Consider the following 21,768-nt stretch of genomic DNA (forward strand, 5'->3'; position numbering starts at 1 on the left):
ATAGACACATGCAACTACATCTACTTCTGTGAGTACATCATTACTTCTTATAGACACATGCAACTACATCTACTTCTGTGAGTACATCATTACTTCTTATAGACACATGCAACTACATCTACTTCTGTGAGTACATCGTTACTTCTTATAGACACATACAACTACATCTACTTCTGTGAGTACATCATTACTTCTTATATACACATGCAACTACATCTACTTCTGTGAGTACATCGTTACTTCTTATAGACACATGCAACTAAATCTACTTCTGTGAGTACATCGTTACTTCTTATAGACACATGCAACTACATCTACTTCTGTGAGTACATCGTTACTTCTTATAGACACATACAACTACATCTACTTCTGTGAGTACATCATTACTTCTTATAGACACATGCAACTACATCTACTTCTGTGAGTACATCGTTACTTCTTATAGACACATGCAACTACATGTACTTCTGTGAGTACATGACTACTTTTAGATGTACTGTGGTACTCGACGTGCATGTTGTTGATGTTCTTCTCATCACCAGTGGATTTGATCAGCTGTAAAACTAAAGCGGAGAGAGAATAGAGACGGTACTATTGTATGTACACTATATGTATGAGAGAGAGTCAACAAGATATTTATTGACAAATATGTTGGTTACTGCGGTTGTACATCAATGATTTCATTGTACATCATACTGAATGCTGTCTTTCAATATTTTCACTCTGTCATGTAACCAAAGTAGAGAATAAAACAATATATAATCATAAGATAATCAAACAGACGCAATGAAAGATACATATTTCAGTAAACATGTCTAAAAGAATATTTAAAACAACATTTAAAAGAACATTATCTCACCCTCATTAATGTCATTTATCATTATTATTATTAGTAGTATTGTTAGTGTTACCAGTGTAGATTATATATTGTGGAATTGCAATTTTTTTTTTGTACTATTTCTCACCTAACTAGCTATGGTAACCCAACAAACTACACAATAAAATATATATTGCTATAGTCATGCCTGTGAATCAGGTCTTATGTTTGATCATCTTATGTTTTGTTTTTAGACTCCTGTTTCCCGTTTTGCACTTCCTGGTTTTGTTTGTTTCCATTCTTACCCATTAATTTCCACCTGGTCTCCTAGTCACGCCTTGGTCCTCAGCTCTCACACCTGTTTCCAACCACCACAGCCATTATTTAAGTCATTTGTTGTCTCTTCCTCGGGCTGGCAACTTTACTTGCTTGCCTACCTACCTACCTACCTATGCTGCACATCCTTCATGCCCTCGATCACCTGCCACGCACCTTGCTATTCATGCCCCTGGTTTTTGGTCACAGTAAGTGTTTTGTTTTAGTTGTTCATAGCCATGCTATTGTGCTGTTTTTGTTTATAGTTCATTATTATTCATGCCATTGAGCAAGTGTTTTGGTTTCATGTTTTTAGTTATAGTCTCGGTTCCAGTCTTTTGTTTCATAGCCAAGTTTTCCGCCCTCGAGCGCGCCATTTGTTTGCCTTTTGTTTTAGTCTGTTTGTTTATTAATCAATAAACGTGTACCTTAATTCACGCCTGGCTCGTCCCAAATTCCCTCTGCGTCGAAGAAGCAAAACAAATCCAAGTCAAAGTCCTGACAGCTATAAAATATCATGACAATACACTGTGTATATTTTGTCAGCAAAAAATTTAGAAATATATACAAATAAAATATTTAATGCACTCAAAAATCAATACTGTTATTATTAGTTATATGCTGTATTTTATATTGTAGGATTTCACTTTGTTTTTAGAATGTCTCACCTAGCTACTGTATTGCAAACTGTACTATAATGTACAGTACAGGCCAAAAGTTTGGGTACACCTTCTCCTCTTTCGATGTGTTTTCTTTATGTTCATGACTATTTCCATTGTAGATTGTCACATAAAAACTATGAATGAACACATGTGGAGTTATGTACTTCACACAAAAATCACTGAAAACCTCTTTTATATTCTAGTTTCTTCAAAATAGCCACCTTTTTCATCTGATTACTGCTTTGCACACTCCTGGCATTCTCTCCATGAGCTTCAAGCACACCTGTGAAGGTAAAACCATTTCAGGTGACTACCTCTTGAAGCTCATGGAGAGAATGCCAAGAGTCTGCAAAGCAGTATTCAGCGCTAAAGGTGGCTATTTTGAAGAAATAATCTTTAGATTATTTGGAGGACTATTGATGTATTTTGATCAAATACTAATAGTACACCAATCAATCAATGAATGCTGATTGCACATGAAGCAACATCCTTGTCATCATTTGTGCCACCTTCACAGTCTGGCCACCTTGCTAGCAAACACAACTATGGGTCAACTTGTCCACAACAACTATGGGTCAACTTGTCCACCACAAATATGGGTCAACTTGTCCACAACAAATATGGGTCAACTTGTCCACAACAAATATGGGTCAACTTGTCCATGACAAATATGGGTCAACATGTCCACAACAGATATGGGTAAACTTGTCCACTACAACTATGGGTCAACTTGTCCACAACAAATATGGGTCAACTTGTCCACAACAGATATGGGTCAACTTGTCCACAACAAATATGGGTCAACTTGTCCATGACAAATATGGGTCAACATGTCCACAACAGATATGGGTCAACTTGTCCACAACAACTATGGGTCAACTTGTCCACAAAAAATATGGGTCAACTTGTCCACAAAAAATATGGGTCAAGTTGTCAACGACAAATATGGGTCAACTTGTCAACGACAAATATGGGTCAACTTGTCCACAACAACTATGGGTCAACTTGTCCACAACAAATATGGGTCAACTTGTCCACAACAAATATGGGTCGACTTGTCCACAACAAATATGGGTCAACTTGTCCACAAAAAATATGGGTCAACTTGTCGACAACAACTATGGGTCAACTTGTCCACAACAGATATGGGTCAACTTGTCCACAACAACTATGGGTCAACTTGTCCACAAAAAATATGGGTCAACTTGTCGACAACAACTATGGGTCAACTTGTCCACAACAGATATGGGTCAACTTGTCCACAACAAATATGGGTCGACTTGTCCACAACAAATATGGGTCAACTTGTCCACAAAAAATATGGGTCAACTTGTCGACAACAACTATGGGTCAACTTGTCCACAACAGATATGGGTCAACTTGTCCACAACAACTATGGGTCAACTTGTCCACAACAAATATGGGTCGACTTGTCCACAACAACTATGGGTCAACTTGTCCACAACAGATATGGGTCAACTTGTCCACAACAACTATGGGTCAACTTGTCCACAACAAATATGGGCCGACTTGTCCACAACAACTATGGGTCAACTTGTCCACAACAGATATGGGTCAACTTGTCCACAACAACTATGGGTCAACTTGTCCACAACAACTATGGGTCAACTTGTCCACAACAACTATGGGTCAACTTGTCCACAACAAATATGGGTCGACTTGTCCACGACAAATATGGGTCAACTTGTCCACAACAAATATGGGTCAACTTGTCCACAAAAAATATGGGTCAACTTGTCGACAACAACTGTAAGTCAACTTGTCCACAACAAATATGTATCAACCATTTGTTAGAATAGAATAGAATAGAATAGAAAGTACTTTATTGATCCCTGGTGGAAATTCAGCACCACAGTTCGCTCACAATAGACAATAATAATAATATATAACATGTATAATATATGAATTGACAACACATACGGGTGAACTTGTTGACAACAAATAATATGGGTCAACCATTTGTTGGCAACACATATGGGTCAACTTGTCAACAACACAAAAGAAGCAGGCTGTTCTCAGCTGTCTTGAGCAGATTACACACAACCTTAACAGATGCATCGTATGCCAGTCCTTGTGTTTAGTGTGTGTGTGTGTGTGTGTGTGTGTGTGTGTGTGTGTGTGTGTGTGTGTGTGTGTTTGTGTGTGTAGACGTCAGACAACTGCTGCGTTTACAAGACGTCAACATGCTTCTAAAAGACCATTGTCTGCTCCACTTGGCTCATGTTTTGGATTTTAAGACTTGTACTAGTGCAATTCAAATTTAAGGCATTTTAAAATATACTTTAGTTCTAGATGTGACCAATCTAAGTCTAAGACTAGATGTGACCAATCTAAGTCTAAGACTAGATGTGACCAATCTAAGTCTAAGACTAGATGTGACCAATCTAAGTCTAATACTACATGTGATCGATCTAAGACTAGCTGTGACCAATCTAAGTCTAAGACTAGATGTGACCAATCTAAGTCTAAGGCTAGATGTGACCAATCTAAGTCCAAGACTAGATCTGACCAATATAAGTCTGAGACTAGATGTGACCAATCTAAGTCTAAAACTAAATTTGACCAATCTAAGACTAGATGTGACCAATCTAAGTCTAGATGTGACCAATCTGAGTCTGAGACTACATATGACCAATCTAAGACTAGATGTGACCAATCTAAGTCTAAGTCTAGATGTGACCAATCTGAATCTGAGACTAGATGTGACCAATCTAAGACTAGATTTGACCAATCTGAGTCTGAGACTAGATGTGGCCAATCTAAGTCTAAGACTAGATGTGACCAATCTAAGTCTAAGTCTAGATGTGACCAATCTAAGTCTAAAACTAAATGTGACCAATTTAAGACTAGATGTGACCAATCTAAGTGTAAGTCTCGATGTGACCAATCTGAGTCTGAGACTAGATGTGATCAATCTAAGACTAGATTTGACCAATCTGAGTCTAAGACTAGATGTGACCAATCTGAGTCTAAGACTAGTGGTGACCGATCGAAGTCTAAGACTAGATGGTTTACTGATGAGTTAGTTCAGAATGACTGAAAGTAGTTTTAGTTCCGAATGACTTGCTTCCAGAAGAAGACTCGGTTGTCATTTAGTCAGTGTGTCCCACAGGACTGAAAGCAGGTCTTTGTGTCTCAGCTCCCGCCTGCAGAGAACATGGTGGCCTGGGTGCTCACCTCACCACAACATGTTCAACCTGATGAGCAACTTCTGCACCTGGTTCTCCAAGTTCCAGGAACCAATCAGGTGTGGTCAGCTGTTCCACAGAAACACGTCAACAACATGCAGCATGATTTCTGCTTCCTGTCGGCAGGCCAGTGACCCTTCTTGTGGTGGGTCTGGACAAGGCGGGAAAGACCTCCTCCATCCGAGGGATGCTCAGAGGTGCCAAACAATCCACGTGTCCCTGGCCATGCTTGACTGGAACATAACTTGTCCATCTTCTCTAGTCCCCCACGCCGTGGAAGGTGGCCCCACCCAGGGCTGCGTGAGGAACCAGACCAGGGTGGAGAACTACCTGGTCACCCTGCTGGATGTTGGGGGGTCAGTGGGGGCCTGGGGGGACTTTTATGGAGAAGCGCACGGGATCATCTTTGTGGTGGACTCCAGTGACCGTCCCAGGATCAAGGAGGTCAAGGAGGTCCTGGCTGACCTCCTCAAGCAACCCAGAGTGGCAGGAAAACCCATCCTGGTGTAAGTAGACAGGGGACGTGAGAAACACTCCCCTCTGGTGGCAGCTCTATGTACCTGCACCATGACTCACAGACAGGTGACATATGTGTGTGTTTGTGAATTATATTTATATAGCGCTTTTCTCAAATGACTCAAAGCCCTTTACATAGTGACACCCAATATATAAGTTACATTTAAACCAGTGTGGGTGGCACTGGGAGATCTTACTTAAGTCTTTTTAACATGCATGTTTACATACATCCTCCTGACTGACATACAGGTGACATATCTCACTTAAGTCTTTTTAACATGCATGTTTACATACATCCTCCTGACTGACATACAGGTGACATATCTTACTTAAGTCTTTTTAACACGCATGTTTACATACATCCTCCTGACTGACATACAGGTGACATATCTCACTTAAGTCTTTTTAACACGCATGTTTACATACATCCTCCTGACTGACATACAGGTGACATATCTTACTTAAGTCTTTTTAACACGCATGTTTACATACATCCTCCTGACTGACATACAGGTGACATATCTCAGTTAAGTCTTTTTAACACACATGTTTACATACATCCTCCTGACTGACATAAAGGTGACATATCTCACTTAAGTCTTTTTAAGACGCATGTTTACATACATCCTCCTGACTGACAAACAGGTGACATATCTTACTTAAGTCTTTTTAAGACGCATGTTGACATACATCCTCCTGACTGACATACAGGTGACATATTTTACTTAAGTCTTTTTAACATACATGTTTACATACATCCTTCTGACTGACATACAGGTGACATATCTTACTTAAGTCTTTTTAACATGCATGTTTACATACATCCTCCTGACTGATATACAGGTGACATATCTCACTTAAGTCTTTTTAACATGCATGTTTACATACATCCTCCTGACTGACATACAGGTGACATATCTTACTTAAGTCTTTTTAACACGCATGTTTACATACATCCTTCTGACTGACATACAGGTGACATATCTCACTTAAGTCTTTTTAACATGCATGTTTACATACATCCTCCTGACTGACATACAGGTGACATATCTTACTTAAGTCTTTTTAACACGCATGTTTACATACATCCTCCTGACTGACATACAGGTGACATATCTTACTTCAGTCTTTTTAACACGCATGTTTACATTCATCCTCCTGACTGACATACAGGTGAAATATCTCAGTTAAGTCTTTTCAACACGCATGTTTACATACATCCTCCTGACTGACACACAGGTGACATATCTCAGTTAAGTCTTTTTAACACGCATGTTTACATACATCCTCCTGACTGACATACAGGTGACATATCTTACTTAAGTCTTTTTAACATGCATGTTTACATACATCCTCCTGACTGACATACAGGTGACATATCTTACTTAAGTCTTTTTAACATGCATGTTTACATACATCCCCCTGACTGACATACAGGTGACATATCTTACTTAAGTCTTTTTAAGACGCATGTTGACATACATCCTCCTGACTGACATGCAGGTGACATATCTTACTTAAGTATTTTTAACATGCATGTTTACATACATCCTCCTGACTGACATACAGGTGACATATTTTACTTAAGTCTTTTTAACACGCATGTTTACATACATCCTTCTGACTGACATACAGGTGACATATCTTACTTAAGTCTTTTTAAGACGCATGTTGACATACATCCTCCTGACTGACATACAGGTGACATAGCTCAGTTAAGTATTTTTAACATGCATGTTTACATACATCCTCCTGACTGACATACAGGTGACATATCTCAGTTAAGTCTTTTTAGCACGCATGTTTACGTACATCCTCCTGACTGACATACAGGTGACTTATCTCAGTTAAGTCTTTTTAACACGCATGTTTACATACATCCTCCTGACTGACATACAGGTGACATATCTTATTTAAGTCTTTTTAACATGCATGTTTACATACATCCTCCTGACTGACATACAGGTGACATATCTTACTTAAGTCTTTTTAACATGCATGTTTACATACATCCTCCTGACTGACATACATGTGACATATCTCAGTTAAGTCTTTTTAACACGCATGTTTACATACATCCCCCTGACTGACATACAGGTGACATATCTTACTTAAGTCTTTTTAACACGCATGTTGACATACATCCTCCCGACTGACATACAGCTGACATATCTTACTTAAGTCTTTTTAACACGCATGTTTACATACATCCTCCTGACTGACATACAGGTGACATATCTCAGTTAAGTCTTTTTAACACGCATGTTTACATACATCCTCCTGACTGACATACAGGTGACCTATCTCACTTAAGTCTTTTTAACATGCATGTTTACATACATCCTCCTGACTGACATACAGGTGACATATCTCACTTAAGTCTTTTTAACATGCATGTTTACATACATCCTTCTGACTGACATACAGGTGACATATCTCACTTAAGTCTTTTTAAGACGCATGTTTACATACATCCTCCTGACTGACATACAGGTGACATATCTCACTTAAGTCTTTTTAACACGCATGTTTACATACATCCTCCTGACTGACATACAGGTGACATATCTTACTTAAGTCTTTTTAACATGCATGTTTACATACATCCTCCTGACTGACATACAGGTGACATATCTTACTTAAGTCTTTTAAACACGCATGTTTACATACATCCTCCTGACTGACATACAGGTGACATATCTTACTTAAGTCTTTTTAACACGCATGTTTACATACATCCTCCTGACTGACATATAGGTGACATATCTCACTTAAGTCTTTTTAACACGCATTTTGACATGTTTTCCTAGATGATCCCTGAGAGATATATTTCTGTGTGAGACCCCAATAGACCTTCAAAAGATCTATTGGGGTTTTTCGAGGGAACACAAACAAATGGACTTGATACAAATATACATTTATGTGAGTTGAAATAGTGAAAAATTGTACAATGTTTTATTATATTTGATGTATTATTTACTTATCTCATTGAAGCATCAATTATATACTGTCAGGATTTATTTGACATCATGGAAATGTCTTATGATCCACATTGTGGGACAGGACTACAAGAATAAATACAATACTACTAATAATCATTCTTAGATGACTTAAATACAATACTAATAATAATCACGAATAACTAATAATATTCTTAGATGACATAAAAACAATGCTACTAATAATCAATAATAACTAATAATCATTCTTTGAGGACTTGAGGTGACTTGAAGAGTTTTTCAAGAGTCCACAAGGACCTGAAGTCTGCCCCCAGACCAGGGATTCTTTCATCTTTTTGCTTCTGCATTTGATTGTAAAACATAACTTTGAAATCATAAGTTTGATATTTCATTTGTTTTGTCAACAACAATGTTTGGAATGTCAAATAATCACATTCATGCACTTTCTCTCAAGTTGAAAACTTTGTCATGGACGCACATTATTTCCAGGCACTGGCGCTGCGTATGAGACCATGTGGTGGTCCAGACTAAGGGCCTTGAGACCATGTGCCAATCCAGACCATGGGCCTTGAAACCATGTGGTGGTGTTGACCAGGGGCCTTGAGACCATGTGACGGTCCAGACTAGGGGCCTTGAGACCATTTGCCAATCCAGACCAGGGGCCTTGAGACCATGTAGCGGTCCAGACTAAGGGCCTTGAGACCATGTGCCAATCCAGGCCAGTGGCCTGGAAACCATGTGGTGGTCCAGACCAGTGGCCTTGAAACCATGTGCTGGTGTTGACCAGGGGCCTTGAGACCATGTGGCGGTCCGGACTAGGGGCCTTGAGACCATGTGCCAATCCAGACCAGTGGCCTTGAAACCATGTGGCGGTCCAGACTAGGAGCCTTGAGACCATGTGCCAATCCAGACCAGTGGCCATGAAACCATGTGGCGGTCCAGACCAGTGGCCTTGAAACCATGTGGTGGTGTTGACCAGGGGCCTTGAAACCATGGGGTGGTGCGGACCAGGAGCCTTGACACCATGTGGCAGTCTAGGGGCCTTGAGAGCATGCTGTGGCCCAGGGCCTTAAGAGCATGTGGTGGTCCGGACAAGCGGCCTTGTAACCATGTGGCAGTGGGGCCCAGGGGCCTTGACACCATGTGGCAGTCCAGGGGCCTTGAGAGCATGTGGTGGTCCAGGGGCCATGAGAGCATGTGGTGATCCAGGGGCATTGAGAGCATGTAGTGGTCCAGACGCCTTGAGAGCATGTGGCGGTCCAGACTAGGGGCCTTGAGACCATGTGCCAATCCAGGCCAGTGGCCTGGAAACCATGTGGTGGTCCGGACCAGTGGCCTTGAAACCATGTGCTGGTGTTGACCAGGGGCCTTGAGACCATGTGGCGGCCCGGAGTAGGGGCCTTGAGACCATGTGCCAATCCAGACCAGTGGGCTTGAAACCATGTGGCGGTCAAGACTAGGGGCCTTGAGACCATGTGCCAATCCAGACCAGTGGCCTTGAAACCATGTGGCGGTCCAGACCAGGGGCATTGAAACCATGTGGTGGTGTGGACCAGGGGCCTTGAAACCATGGGGTGGTGCGGACCAGGGGCCTTGACACCATGTGGCAGTCTAGGGGCCTTGAGAGCATGCTGTGGCCCAGGGCCTTAAGAGCATGTGGTGGTCAGGACAATCGGCCTTGTAACCATGTGGCAGTGGGGCCCGGGGGCCTTGACACCATGTGGCAGTCCAGGGGCATTGAGAGCATGTTGCGGTCCAGGGGCCAGAGAGCATGTGGTGGTCCAGGGGTCATGAGAGCATTTGGTGGTCCAGGGGCATTGAGAGCATGTGGTGATCCAGGGGCCTTGAGAGCATGTAGTGGTCCAGAGGCCTTGAGAGCATGAGGTGGTCCAGGGGCCTTGAGAGCATGTGGCGGTCCAGACTAAGGGCCTTGAGACCATGTGCCAATCCAGGCCAGTGGCCTTGAAACCATGTGGCGGTCCAGACCAGTGGCCTTGAAACCATGTGATGGTGTTGACCAGGGGCTTTGAGACCATGTGGCGGTCCAGACTAGGGGCCTTGAGACCATGTGCCAATCCAGACCAGGGGCCTTGAGACCATGTGGCGGTCCAGACTAAGGGCCTTGAGACCATGTGCCTATCCAGGTCCGTGGCCTTGAAACCATGTGGCGGTCCAGACCAGTGGCCTTGAAACCATGTGCTGGTGTTGACCAGGGGCCTTGAGACTATGTGGCGGTCCGGACTAGGGGCCTTGAGACCGTGTGCCATTCCAGACCAGTGGCCTTGAAACCATGTGGCGGTCCAGACTAGGGGCCTTGAGACCATGTGCCAATCTAGACCAGAGTCCTTGAAACCATGTGGCGGTCCAGACCAGTGGCCTTGAAACCATGTGGTGGTGTGGACCAGGGGCCTTGAAACCATGGGGTGGTGCGGACCAGGAGCCTTGACACCATGTGGCAGTCTAGGGGCCTTGAGAGCATGCTGTGGCCCAGGGCCTTAAGAGCATGTGGTGGTCCGGACAAGCGGCCTTGTAACCATGTGGCAGTGGGGCCCAGGGGCCTTGACACCATGTGGCAGTCCAGGGGCCTTGAGAGCATGTGGTGGTCCAGGGTCCATGAGAGCATGTGGTGGTCCAGGGGCCATGAGAGCATGTGGTGGTCCAGGGGCCATGAGAGCATGTGGTGATCCAGGGTCCTTGAGAGCATGTGGTGATCCAGGGGCCTTGAGAGCATGTGGGGGTCCAGGGCCCTTGAGAACATTTTGGGGTCCAGGGGCCTTGAGAGCATGTAGTGGTCCAGAGGCCTTGAGAGCATGCGGTGGTCCAGGGGCCTTGACACCGTCTGGCTGTCCAGGGGCCTTGAGAGCATTTAGTGGTCCAGGGGCCTTGAGAGCATGTAGTGGTCCAGGGGCCTTGAGAGCATGTGGGGTCCAAGGGCCTTGAGAGCATGTGGTGGTCCAGAGGCCTTGAGAGCATGCGGTGGTCCAGGGGCCTTGACACCATGTGGCTGTCCAGGGGCCTTGAGAGCATTTAGTGGTCCAGGGGCCTTGAGAGCATTTAGTAGTCCAGGGGCCTTGAGAGCATGTAGTGGTCCAGGGGCCTTGAGAGCATGTGGTGATCCAGGGGCCTTGAGAGCATGTAGTGGTCCTGGGGCCTTGAGAGCATGTGGCGGTCCAGAGGCCTTGAGAGCATGTGGGGGTCCAGGGGCCTTGAGAGCATGTGGGGGTCCAGGGCCCTTGAGAGCATTTTGGGGTCCAGGGGCCTTGAGAGCATGTAGTGGTCCAGAGGCCTTGAGAGCATGCGGTGGTCCAGGAGCCCTGACACCATGTGGCTGTCCAGGGGCCTCGAGAGCATTTAGTGGTCCAGGGGCCATGAGAGCATGTGGTGGTCCAGGGGCCTTGAGAGCATGTGGTGATCCAGGGGCCTTGAGAGCATGTAGTGGTCCAGAGGCATTGAGAGCATGTGGTGGTCCAGGGGCCTTGAGAGCATGTGGGGGCCTAGGGCCCTTGAGAGCATGTGGTGGTCCAGAGGCCTTGAGAGCATGCGGTGGTCCAGGAGCCCTGACACCATGTGGCTGTCCAGGGGCCTCGAGAGCATTTAGTGGTCCAGGGGCCATGAGAGCATGTGGTGGTCCAGGGGCCTTGAGAGCATGTGGTGATCCAGGGGCCTTGAGAGCATGTAGTGGTCCAGAGGCATTGAGAGCATGTGGTGGTCCAGGGGCCTTGAGAGCATGTGGTGGTCCAGGGGCCTTGAGAGCATGTGGGGGCCTAGGGCCCTTGAGAGCATGTGGTGGTCCAGAGGCCTTGAGAGCATGCGGTGATCCAGGGGCCTTGACACCAAGTGGCTGTCCAGGGGCCTTGAGAGCATTTAGTGGTCCAGGGGCCTTGAGAGCATGTAGTGGTCCAGGGGCCTTGAGAGCATGTGGTGATCCAGGGTCCTTGAGAGCATGTAGTGGTCCAGGGGCCTTGAGAGCATGTAGTGGTCCAGGGGCCTTGAGAGCATGTAGTGGTCCAGGGGCCTTGAGAGCATGTAGTGGTCCAGGGGCCTTGAGAGCATGTGGCGGTCCAGAGGCCTTGAGAGCATGTGGGGGTCCAGGGGCCTTGAGAGCATGTGGGAGCCTAGGGCCCTTGAGAGCATGTGGGGGTCCAGGGGCCTTGAGAGCATGTTGTGGCCTAGGGCCCTTGAGAGCATGTGGTGGTCCAGGGGCCTTGAGAGCATGCGGGGGTCCAGGGCCCTTGAGAGCATGTGGCCCTTGAGTTTGAGGTGCTGAAGTGTGTTCTTGTGTCGGCAGCTTGGCGAACAAACAAGACAAAATGAGGGCCCTGCTGGGAAGTGATCTGACTGAGATGTTGTCCTTGGAGAAGCTGGTCAACCAGAGCCGCTCCCTGTGCCACATAGTAAAGTCTCACACGTGGACCGTCTTCACACTTGGACTTCACTCACGTGGCCCTTGCGGCCCCCCCCCCCCCGCCCCTCTCCACACAGGAGCCCTGTTCAGCCTTAATGGACATCCGGCGCCGGGCGGACAGGAAAACTCTACGAGGTCTTCGCTGGCTGGTGAGAGCCATCAGCCTGGACTACCTGCAGCTGACCACCCGCCTGGTCCAGGACAGCAAGAGTCCCCCGGGGCCCCCAGAGAGGAGCGGCAGAGCGGAGAGGACGGCCAGCAGAACCAAGAGAGAGCGGTGAGGAAGGCGACGTCACACATTTCCTGTCACATCAGCACTTTGATGATTACAAAAACATCAGCTGTGGCTGTAGGCAACCTCTTTTTTTTTTTTACACTTAGATGGCAGTGCCTGCATTTCAGGACTTTTAAGCTGCTGCTTTTTTCCTAAACCTTGAACCCTGCGGCAATTAGAAGAAAAACACTTTCATTGTTTGTGGTATGGCGCCACCTTTTGGACCTTTTTGCTCACTGCAGCTGCATTAGTGTCCTATTTGTCAGTGAGGGTTTTTTTTGTAGTTCAGTCTTAACTTGAGGCGGCATAGCTCGGTTGGTAGAGTGGCCGTGCCAACAACTTGAGGGTTGCAGGTTCGATTCCCGCTTGTGCCATCCTAGTTACTGCCGTTGTGTCCTTGGGCAAGACACTTTACCCACCTTCTCCCAGTGCCACCCACACTGGTTTAAATGTAACTTAGATATTGGGTGTCACTATGTAAAGCGCTTTGAGTCACTTGAGAAAAGCGCTATATAAATATAATTCACTTCACTATATAAATATAATTCGCAACTTACAATGGCATTTGTTTCTATAGTTTCACTTTCACAAATTCCTCAGTAAATTCCTGAGAAGGTCAGCGTTGTTGTTGTTCAGTCAAATGAGTTGATTGGAGCGCTAGCTTGCGCAGAAAGACGTTTTACTGCCCTGTCACAGACGCTATTAAGGTGTGGAAATAAACATTCGGTGGAAATATTTCATTTCACAATGGAAATATCTGCGACTAATACGTTGAAATTGATCTTTTTCTTGAACCCTTTGGTGAGTGTGGCTTGTATCCCGCCATGCTCGATAGTCCAGAAAATATGCTAGCATGTGTGTTCAGCATGTTGCACCTTTTTTTTGCATCTGCATGCTGTTGAACATCTTTCAGTGCTGTTTGGGGCCCGAGCAGCAGAGTGGGCCCCCAGGGGCCTTTGTCAACTTACCATGCTTTTTCTTCTACAATTCCGTGTTTTTCAACCTTTTTTGACTCAAAATGCATTTTTTGCGTTGAAAAATGCAGAGGCACACCACCAGCAGAAATCATTCAAAAACCAAACTCAGTTGACGGTAAAAAGTTGTTGCAATTGTTGGATATGACTTTAAAGCATAAGCAAGCATGCATGACTATAGCTCTTGTCTCAAAGTAGGTGTACTGTCACCACCTGTCACATCACACCCTGACTTATTGGCACTCTTTTGCTCTTTTCCTGTGTGTAGTCTTTTAATTCTCGTCTTGCGCTTCTATTTTGGTGGCGTTTTCTTTTCTTTTGTTATTTTCCTGTAGCAGTTTCATGTCTTCCTTTGAGCGATACTTCCAGCATCTACTTTGTTTTAGCAATTCAACAATATTTCAGTTGTTTTTATCTTTCTTTGTGGGGACATTGTTGATTGTCATGTCATGTTCGGATGTACTTTGTGGACGCCGTCTTTGCTCCACAGTAAGTCTTTGCTGTCGTCCAGCATTCTGTTTTTGTTGACTTTGCAGCCAGTTCAGTTTTGGTTTGGTTCTGCAAAGCCTTCCCTCAGCTTCAATACCTTTTTTTAAGGGCACTCACTTTTTGTTTATTTTTGGTTTAAGCATTAGACAGAATTTTACCTGCACCCTGCCTCCCGCTGTTTCCGACATCTACAAAGCAATTAGCCCCTGGCTGCCACCTACTGATATGGAAGAGTATTACAGGGTCACTCTGCCCAGCTCCAGACATCACAGACACTCAACAACAACACATCATTTGCAGACTGGAATTACTGCTTTGAAAACAATTTTAACCCAAATAGGGGTTAGTGCGTCTGCCTCACAATACGAAGGTCCTGCAGTCCTGGGTTCAAATCCAGGCTCGGGATCTTTCTGTGTGGAGTTTGCATGTTCTCCCCGTGAATGCGTGGGTTCCCTCCGGGTACTCCGGCTTCCTCCCACTTCCAAAGACATGCACCTGGGGATAGGTTGATTGGCAACACTAAAATTGGCCCTAGTGTGTGAATGTGAGTGTGAGTGTTGTCTGTCTATCTGTGTTGGCCCTGCGATGAGGTGGCGACTTGTCCAGGGTGTACCCCGCCTTCCGCCCGATTGTAGCTGAGATAGGCGCCAGCGCCCCCCGCGACCCCGAAAGGGAATAAGCGGTAGAAAATGGATGGATGGATGGAGGTGAAATTAGAAAATATCTCACGGCACACCAGACTGTATCTGTGCCGCGGCACAGTGGTTGAAAAACACTGTTCTACATATCCCCACGCCTTTTTCAGGCTCTTCTTAGCATGCAGGGAAAGTGCAGGCGTGTTGGCTATGGACAGACATTTCCTATTTTTCCTGGTTTTGGTCTTCCATTTTTTGGCAAAAAAAAAGGGGGGGGGGGGGGTGAGGTGTACTTGAACAAACTCCTCTTAGGAGGCGTGGCCAAATGAGCGGTGGTTGAAATGAAGACACTCCACGCAGAGATGATGGCAGATGATGGTGAAGACATCTTGCGGACGGCATAAGAAGTGGGCGTGGCCAGGCGCCAAGGTTTTGCTTCGCCACAGAACAGGAAACCAGGCGAGAATAACCCGCTGTCACAAGTTCAGGTCTTGATCCTAATTGCTCTAACGATGATGATGACAGCCTGAAGAGGCTTTGTTTCATTTCATTTTTCAATATTTGATTTTATTTTGGCCTTAGCATCCAGCTCAATTGAAATTGCTGTGGTTTTTTTCCTTCAATACCTTTGGACGCCTTTTTGTGGCCCTTAATGTGATGCTGGGGAGAGTGGTCCTGCCAGCAACCTGGGGGTTCCTGGTTCAATCCCCACCTTCGACCAACCAGGTCACGTCCGTTGTGTCCTTGAGCAAGACACGTCACCCTTGCTCCTGATGGCTGGTGGTTAGCGCCTTGCATGGCCATCCATTGTGAATGTGTGTGTGAATGGGTGAATGTGTTAATGTACATACATATATACATCCATTTTGTACCGTTTGTCCCTGTATATGAGTGTGTAATGCTAGTGATGCTGACATGTTTGCAGCCTTCGAGGAAGCCAGACTGACATGAAGACCAAGGACAAAGCCAAGAGGACCAAAGGGGAAATGTTGCAGAAGGTAAATAAAGGTGATGATTGGCAGGGCGTAGAAATAGGAAGGCATTGTTGTCACAGGAGCAGACGCTGAAGAAGAAGATGAAGAAATCCGCCAGGAGGAAGAAGAGTTCGGTTGGAGGCAATGAAGACCAGGCCAAGGAGCAGAACGAAGAGGAGGAAGAGGAGGATAATGTCGACCATCTTCTCCTGCCCAGTTGCAAGAGCAGACCTAAAGGCAAGACCAAAGTCAAGGAGGAGACCCTGGAGGTGCCAGAATGGACGCTGGAGGACCACAAGCTGCTCAGAGGTGAGACCCTGCAGGACACGATCTAAGGCCATGCTTGGTAAGATCATGCAGGAGAGGATGTAAGAGCGTGCAGGAGAGGATGTAAGAGCACGGAGATGAAGGTGTGACTGAGGTGTGTGCAGCCCCGGGCAGGATGAGTGAGGCGAAGAAGAAGAAGAAGAAGAAGAAGACGAAGGTGAAGAAGAAGAGCAAGAACAAGATCAACACAGAAGACATGTCTCAGCATGTCCACCTACCTGCAACACTCGGTGAGTGAGTGTGTGTGTGTGTGTGTGTGTGTGTGTGTGTGTGTACGTGTGTGTGTGTGCGTGTGTGTGTATGTGTGTGCGTGCGTGTCCGGTAGTAAATGGATGGATAACACAGAATAAAGTTTGTATTTAGACATTTCATTAGAATTAAAAAAAATACTTAAATTATTTTTTTTTAAGTATTTTTGTACTACTATTAAAAATGATTTTGTTCGTTAGGATGCCATCCATCCTTTTTCTACTGCTTGTCCCTTTTGATGAAATGATTTGCTTTTGTTGATCATAAAATGATATTGTAATATCCATCCATCCATCATCTTCCGCTTATCCGAGGTCGGGTCGCGGGGGCAACAGCCTAAGCAGGGAAACCCAGACTTCCCGCTCCCCAGCCACTTCGTCTAGCTCTTCCCGGGGGATCCCGAGGCGTTCCCAGGCCAGCCGGGAGACATAGTCTTCCCAACGTGTCCTGGGTCTTCCCCGTGGCCTCCTACCGGTTGGACGTGCCCTAAACACCTCCCTAGGGAGGCGTTCGGGTGGCATCCTGACCAGATGCCCGAACCACCTCATCTGGCTCCTCTCGATGTGAAGGAGCAGCGGCTTTACTTTGAGTTCCTCCCGGATGGCAGAGCCTCTCACCCTATCTCTAAGGGAGAGAGACCCGCCACACGGCGGAGGAAACTCATTTCGGCCGTGATCTTGTCCTTTCGGTCATGAGCCAAAGCTCATGACCATAGGTGAGGATGGGAACGTAGATCGACCGGTAAATTGAGAGCTTTGCCTTCCGGCTCAGCTCCTTCTTCACCACAACAGATCGGTACAACGTCCGCATTACTGAAGACGCAGCACCGATCCGCCTGTCGATCTCACGATCCACTCTTCCCCCACTCGTGAACAAGACTCCTAGGTACTTGAACTCCTCCACTTGGGGCAGGGTCTCCTCCCCAACCCGGAGATGGCATTCCACCCTTTTCCGGGCGAGAACCATGGACTCGGACTTGGAGGTGCTGATTCTCATTCCGGTCGCTTCAAACCCGGCTGCGAACCGATCCAGCGAGAGCTGAAGATCCCGGTCAGATGAAGCCATCAGGACCACATCATCTGCAAAAAGCAGAGACCTAATCCTGCGGTTACCAAACCGGAACCCCTCAACGCCTTGACTGCGCCTAGAAATTCTGTCCATAAAAGTTATGAACAGAATCGGTGACAAAGGACAGCCTTGGCGGAGTCCAACCCTCACTGGAAATGTGTTCGACTTACTGCCGGCAATGCGGACCAAGCTCTGGCACTGATCGTACAGGGAGCGGACTGCCACAATAAGACAGTCCGATACCCCATACTCTCTGAGCACTCGTAATATCATGTTTAATATATATTGTACATAACATCATTAAGATTTCAAACTTTATAATATTTTAATCACCGCATAAAACAAAGGATAAAGTTTTTAGGCATACAAAAATAGAAAATATTTATTAATATGCTAATAATGTTCGTTTTATTCTGAATATTATAAGAGCATATTTCTAACATTTATTCATCAATTAATTGTTGAACAGTTTAAGAATACAGTAGCTCCTCATTTGTCCTTGTTAATTGGTTCCAGGCCTGCGGACAATGGTAATCAACTTCTGTCAAGAAGGAATTATTCCTCATAAATTGAATATTTTTCACACCCAGAGCATAAAATACATTTTTCAACCTTCTGAATATGATTTTTGACATAATTAGCACGTTCTGGTGAAATAACACCCCCACACTCCAGTGTAGTAAAGCTGAGCCAATCAGAGGCCGCGATACTGACTAGAGCGCTCTGATTGGCTCGGTCTTCTCTAGTGGCCAACACTGCTGTAATATTCATACTTCTCATTTATTTACACCGTTTTATGCTGCAAAATGCTTCATTTTAGGACAAAATACACAGACCGTGCTTGAAAAAGTAGATTTGACTGTCAAGTAGATGACTGCATAGTTGTATTAAAATGTGATTATGTTGATGTAGTAGATGACTGCATAGTTGTATTAAAATGTGATTATGTTGATGTAGTAGATGACTGCATAGTTGTATTAAAATGTGATTATGTTGATGTAGTAGATGACTGCATAGTTGTAATAAAATGTGATGATGGTGTAGTAGATGACTGCATAGTTGTATTAAACTGTGATGATGATGTAGTAGATGACTGCATAGTTGTATTAAAATGTGATGATGATGTAGTAGATGACTGCATAGTTGTATTAAAATGTGATGATGATGTAGTAGATGACTGCATAGTTGTATTAAAATGTGATGATGATGTAGTAGATGACTGCATAGTTGTAATAAAATGTGATGATGATGATGTAGTAGATGACTGCATAGTTGTATTAAAATGTGATGATGATGTAGTAGATGACTGCATAGTTGTATTAAAATGTGATTATGATGATGTAGTAGATGACTGCATAGTTGTATTAAAATGTGATGATGATGATGTAGTAGATGACTGCATAGTTGTATTAAACTGTGATGATGATGTAGTAGATGACTGCATAGTTGTATTAAAATGTGATGATGATGTAGTAGATGACTGTAGAGTTGTAATAAAATGTGATGATGATGTAGTAGATGACTGCATAGTTGTAATAAAATGTGATGATGATGTAGTAGATGACTGCATAGTTGTATTAAAATGTGATGATGATGATGTAGTAGATGACTGCATAGTTGTAATAAAATGTGATTATGATGTAGTAGATGACTGCATAGTTGTATTAAAATGTGATGATGATGTAGTAGATGACTGCATAGTTGTATTAAAATGTGATTATGATGTAGTAGATGACTGCATAGTTGTATTAAACTGTGATTATGATGTAGTAGATGACTGCATAGTTGTATTAAAATGTGATGATGATGTAGTAGATGACTGTAGAGTTGTAATAAAATGTGATGATGATGTAGTAGATGACTGCATAGTTGTAATAAAATGTGATGATGATGTAGTAGATGACTGCATAGTTGTATTAAAATGTGATGATGATGTAGTAGATGACTGCATAGTTGTATTAAAATGTGATGATGATGTAGTAGATGACTGCATAGTTGTATTAAAATGTGATGATGATGATGTAGTAGATGACTGCATAGTTGTAATAAAATGTGATTATGATGTAGTAGATGACTGCATAGTTGTATTAAAATGTGATGATGATGTAGTAGATGACTGCATAGTTGTATTAAAATGTGATGATGATGTAGTAGATGACTGCATAGTTGTATTAAAATGTGATGATGATGTAGTAGATGACTGCATAGTTGTATTAAAATGTGATGATGATGTAGTAGATGACTGCATAGTTGTATTAAAATGTGATGATGATGATGTAGTAGATGACTGCATAGTTGTAATAAAATGTGATTATGATGTAGTAGATGACTGCATAGTTGTATTAAAATGTGATGATGATGTAGTAGATGACTGCATAGTTGTATTAAAATGTGATGATGATGTAGTAGATGACTGCATAGTTGTATTAAAATGTGATGATGATGTAGTAGATGACTGCATAGTTGTATTAAAATGTGATGATGATGTAGTAGATGACTGCATAGTTGTATTAAAATGTGATGATGATGTAGTAGATGACTGCATAGTTGTATTAAAATGTGATGATGATGTAGTAGATGACTGCATAGTTGTATTAAAATGTGATGATGATGTAGTAGATGACTGCATAGTTGTATTAAAATGTGATGATGATGTAGTAGATGACTGCATAGTTGTATTAAAATGTGATGATGATGAAGTAGATGACTGCATAGTTGAAATAAAAATGGTGTCCCTGACAGATCTGTACAGAAAAGCCATTCTGGCGCTGAAGGAGCGTCAGGCTGAAGGACAATGATGGAGAAGAAAAATGTTCCTGACATGTAGTGAAGGTATTATTTTATTATTTATTGAAGGAACGTCAGGCTGAAGGACAATGATGGAGAAGACAAATGTTCCTGACATGTAGTAAAGGTATTATTTTATTATTTAATGATCAACAAAGTCATATTTGTTGTTATTTTCCAATTTTTTTCCCCTTTTTGAAATTGTATGATCAGCTCTTTTTTTTGCCACAACCTGTTTCTTTGTCTCAATAGATAGATAGATAGATAGATAGATAGATGGATAGATAGATAGATAGATGGATAGATAGTACTTGATTGATTCCTTCAGGAAAATTAAAATTCCAGCAGCAGTGTACAGAGTTGAGATCAATTAAAAAAAAAAAAAGTAAGTAATGGGGGTATAAATGGAAACAAAATAGAGAAATATTACAATAAGAATAAAAAATAAAAAGTAACAATGGGAATAACAATATAACAGTAAAATGAGAATATAACAAGACAAAGTAGGCAGTAGTGACCATGTTATGAAAACGTATTGCACTGTTATTGTTTTGCATCCCCTGTCATCCTAGTACCCCCCGCCCCCCGCCCCAGAGAGGAGTTGTACAGTCTAATGGTGAGTGGGACAAAGGACTTTTTGAGTCTATTAGTCAATACTATTAGTACATCTGCAATGTACTACTAGTTACTAGTTACTAGTTAGCAGTTAGTAGTAATGAGTTTTCTTGAAATGCATGCCACTAGTGTGTAAATAAAAGCATGTTATTATGTACATTCAGGCCTGATCTTCAGCTTCACCCCCTCAACATTTCCTGTATGGACACAAACTCATTTTTTGCATATTTTTTTCAAAATAAAAGGGTTACAATCCAATTTATGATGATGTTTTTCTTATTTTATTTACGACTGCAATTAATAACAAGATCTGGGCATAAAAAGTATGGAAGTAAAATATGAATCTAAACGTTTTTTTTAACTCCCTGAGGACTCGAAACTGTCTCCCAGTGTGTCCATTTATGAACACAAATATCACAATAGATCAGTTTATGAACACAAATATTACAATAAATCAGTTTATGAACACAAATATTACAATAGATCTGTTTA

General features: G+C 43.6%; 1 protein-coding gene across 7 annotated transcripts in view; it reads left to right on the forward strand.

The window, feature by feature from the left end:
* arl13a (ADP-ribosylation factor-like 13A) overlaps positions 1-21,534 on the forward strand; it is a 22,776-nt gene extending 1,242 nt beyond the window's left edge. The window contains exons 1-10 of one of the 7 annotated variants that reach the window (XM_061899969.1): positions 407-420; positions 4,928-5,062; positions 5,130-5,200; positions 5,266-5,509; positions 12,768-12,873; positions 12,962-13,161; positions 16,182-16,254; positions 16,311-16,539; positions 16,641-16,787; positions 20,617-21,534. In XM_061899969.1, coding sequence (XP_061755953.1) covers positions 5,004-5,062; positions 5,130-5,200; positions 5,266-5,509; positions 12,768-12,873; positions 12,962-13,161; positions 16,182-16,254; positions 16,311-16,539; positions 16,641-16,787; positions 20,617-20,672 — 1,185 coding nt within the window. In that variant the 5' untranslated portion in view covers positions 407-420; positions 4,928-5,003 and the 3' untranslated portion in view covers positions 20,673-21,534. Of the gene's footprint in view, positions 1-400; positions 421-4,927; positions 5,063-5,129; positions 5,510-12,767; positions 12,874-12,961; positions 13,162-16,181; positions 16,255-16,310; positions 16,540-16,640; positions 16,788-20,616 lie in introns of those variants that run through there. The other 6 variants (XM_061899970.1, XM_061899966.1, XM_061899968.1 and 3 more) reach the window with 6 other exon arrangements.
* Positions 21,535-21,768: the final 234 nt, after the last annotated feature.

This window comes from Nerophis ophidion, linkage group LG05 (genome assembly GCF_033978795.1).
Source record: "Nerophis ophidion isolate RoL-2023_Sa linkage group LG05, RoL_Noph_v1.0, whole genome shotgun sequence".
NCBI classification, from domain to species: domain Eukaryota; kingdom Metazoa; phylum Chordata; class Actinopteri; order Syngnathiformes; family Syngnathidae; genus Nerophis; species Nerophis ophidion.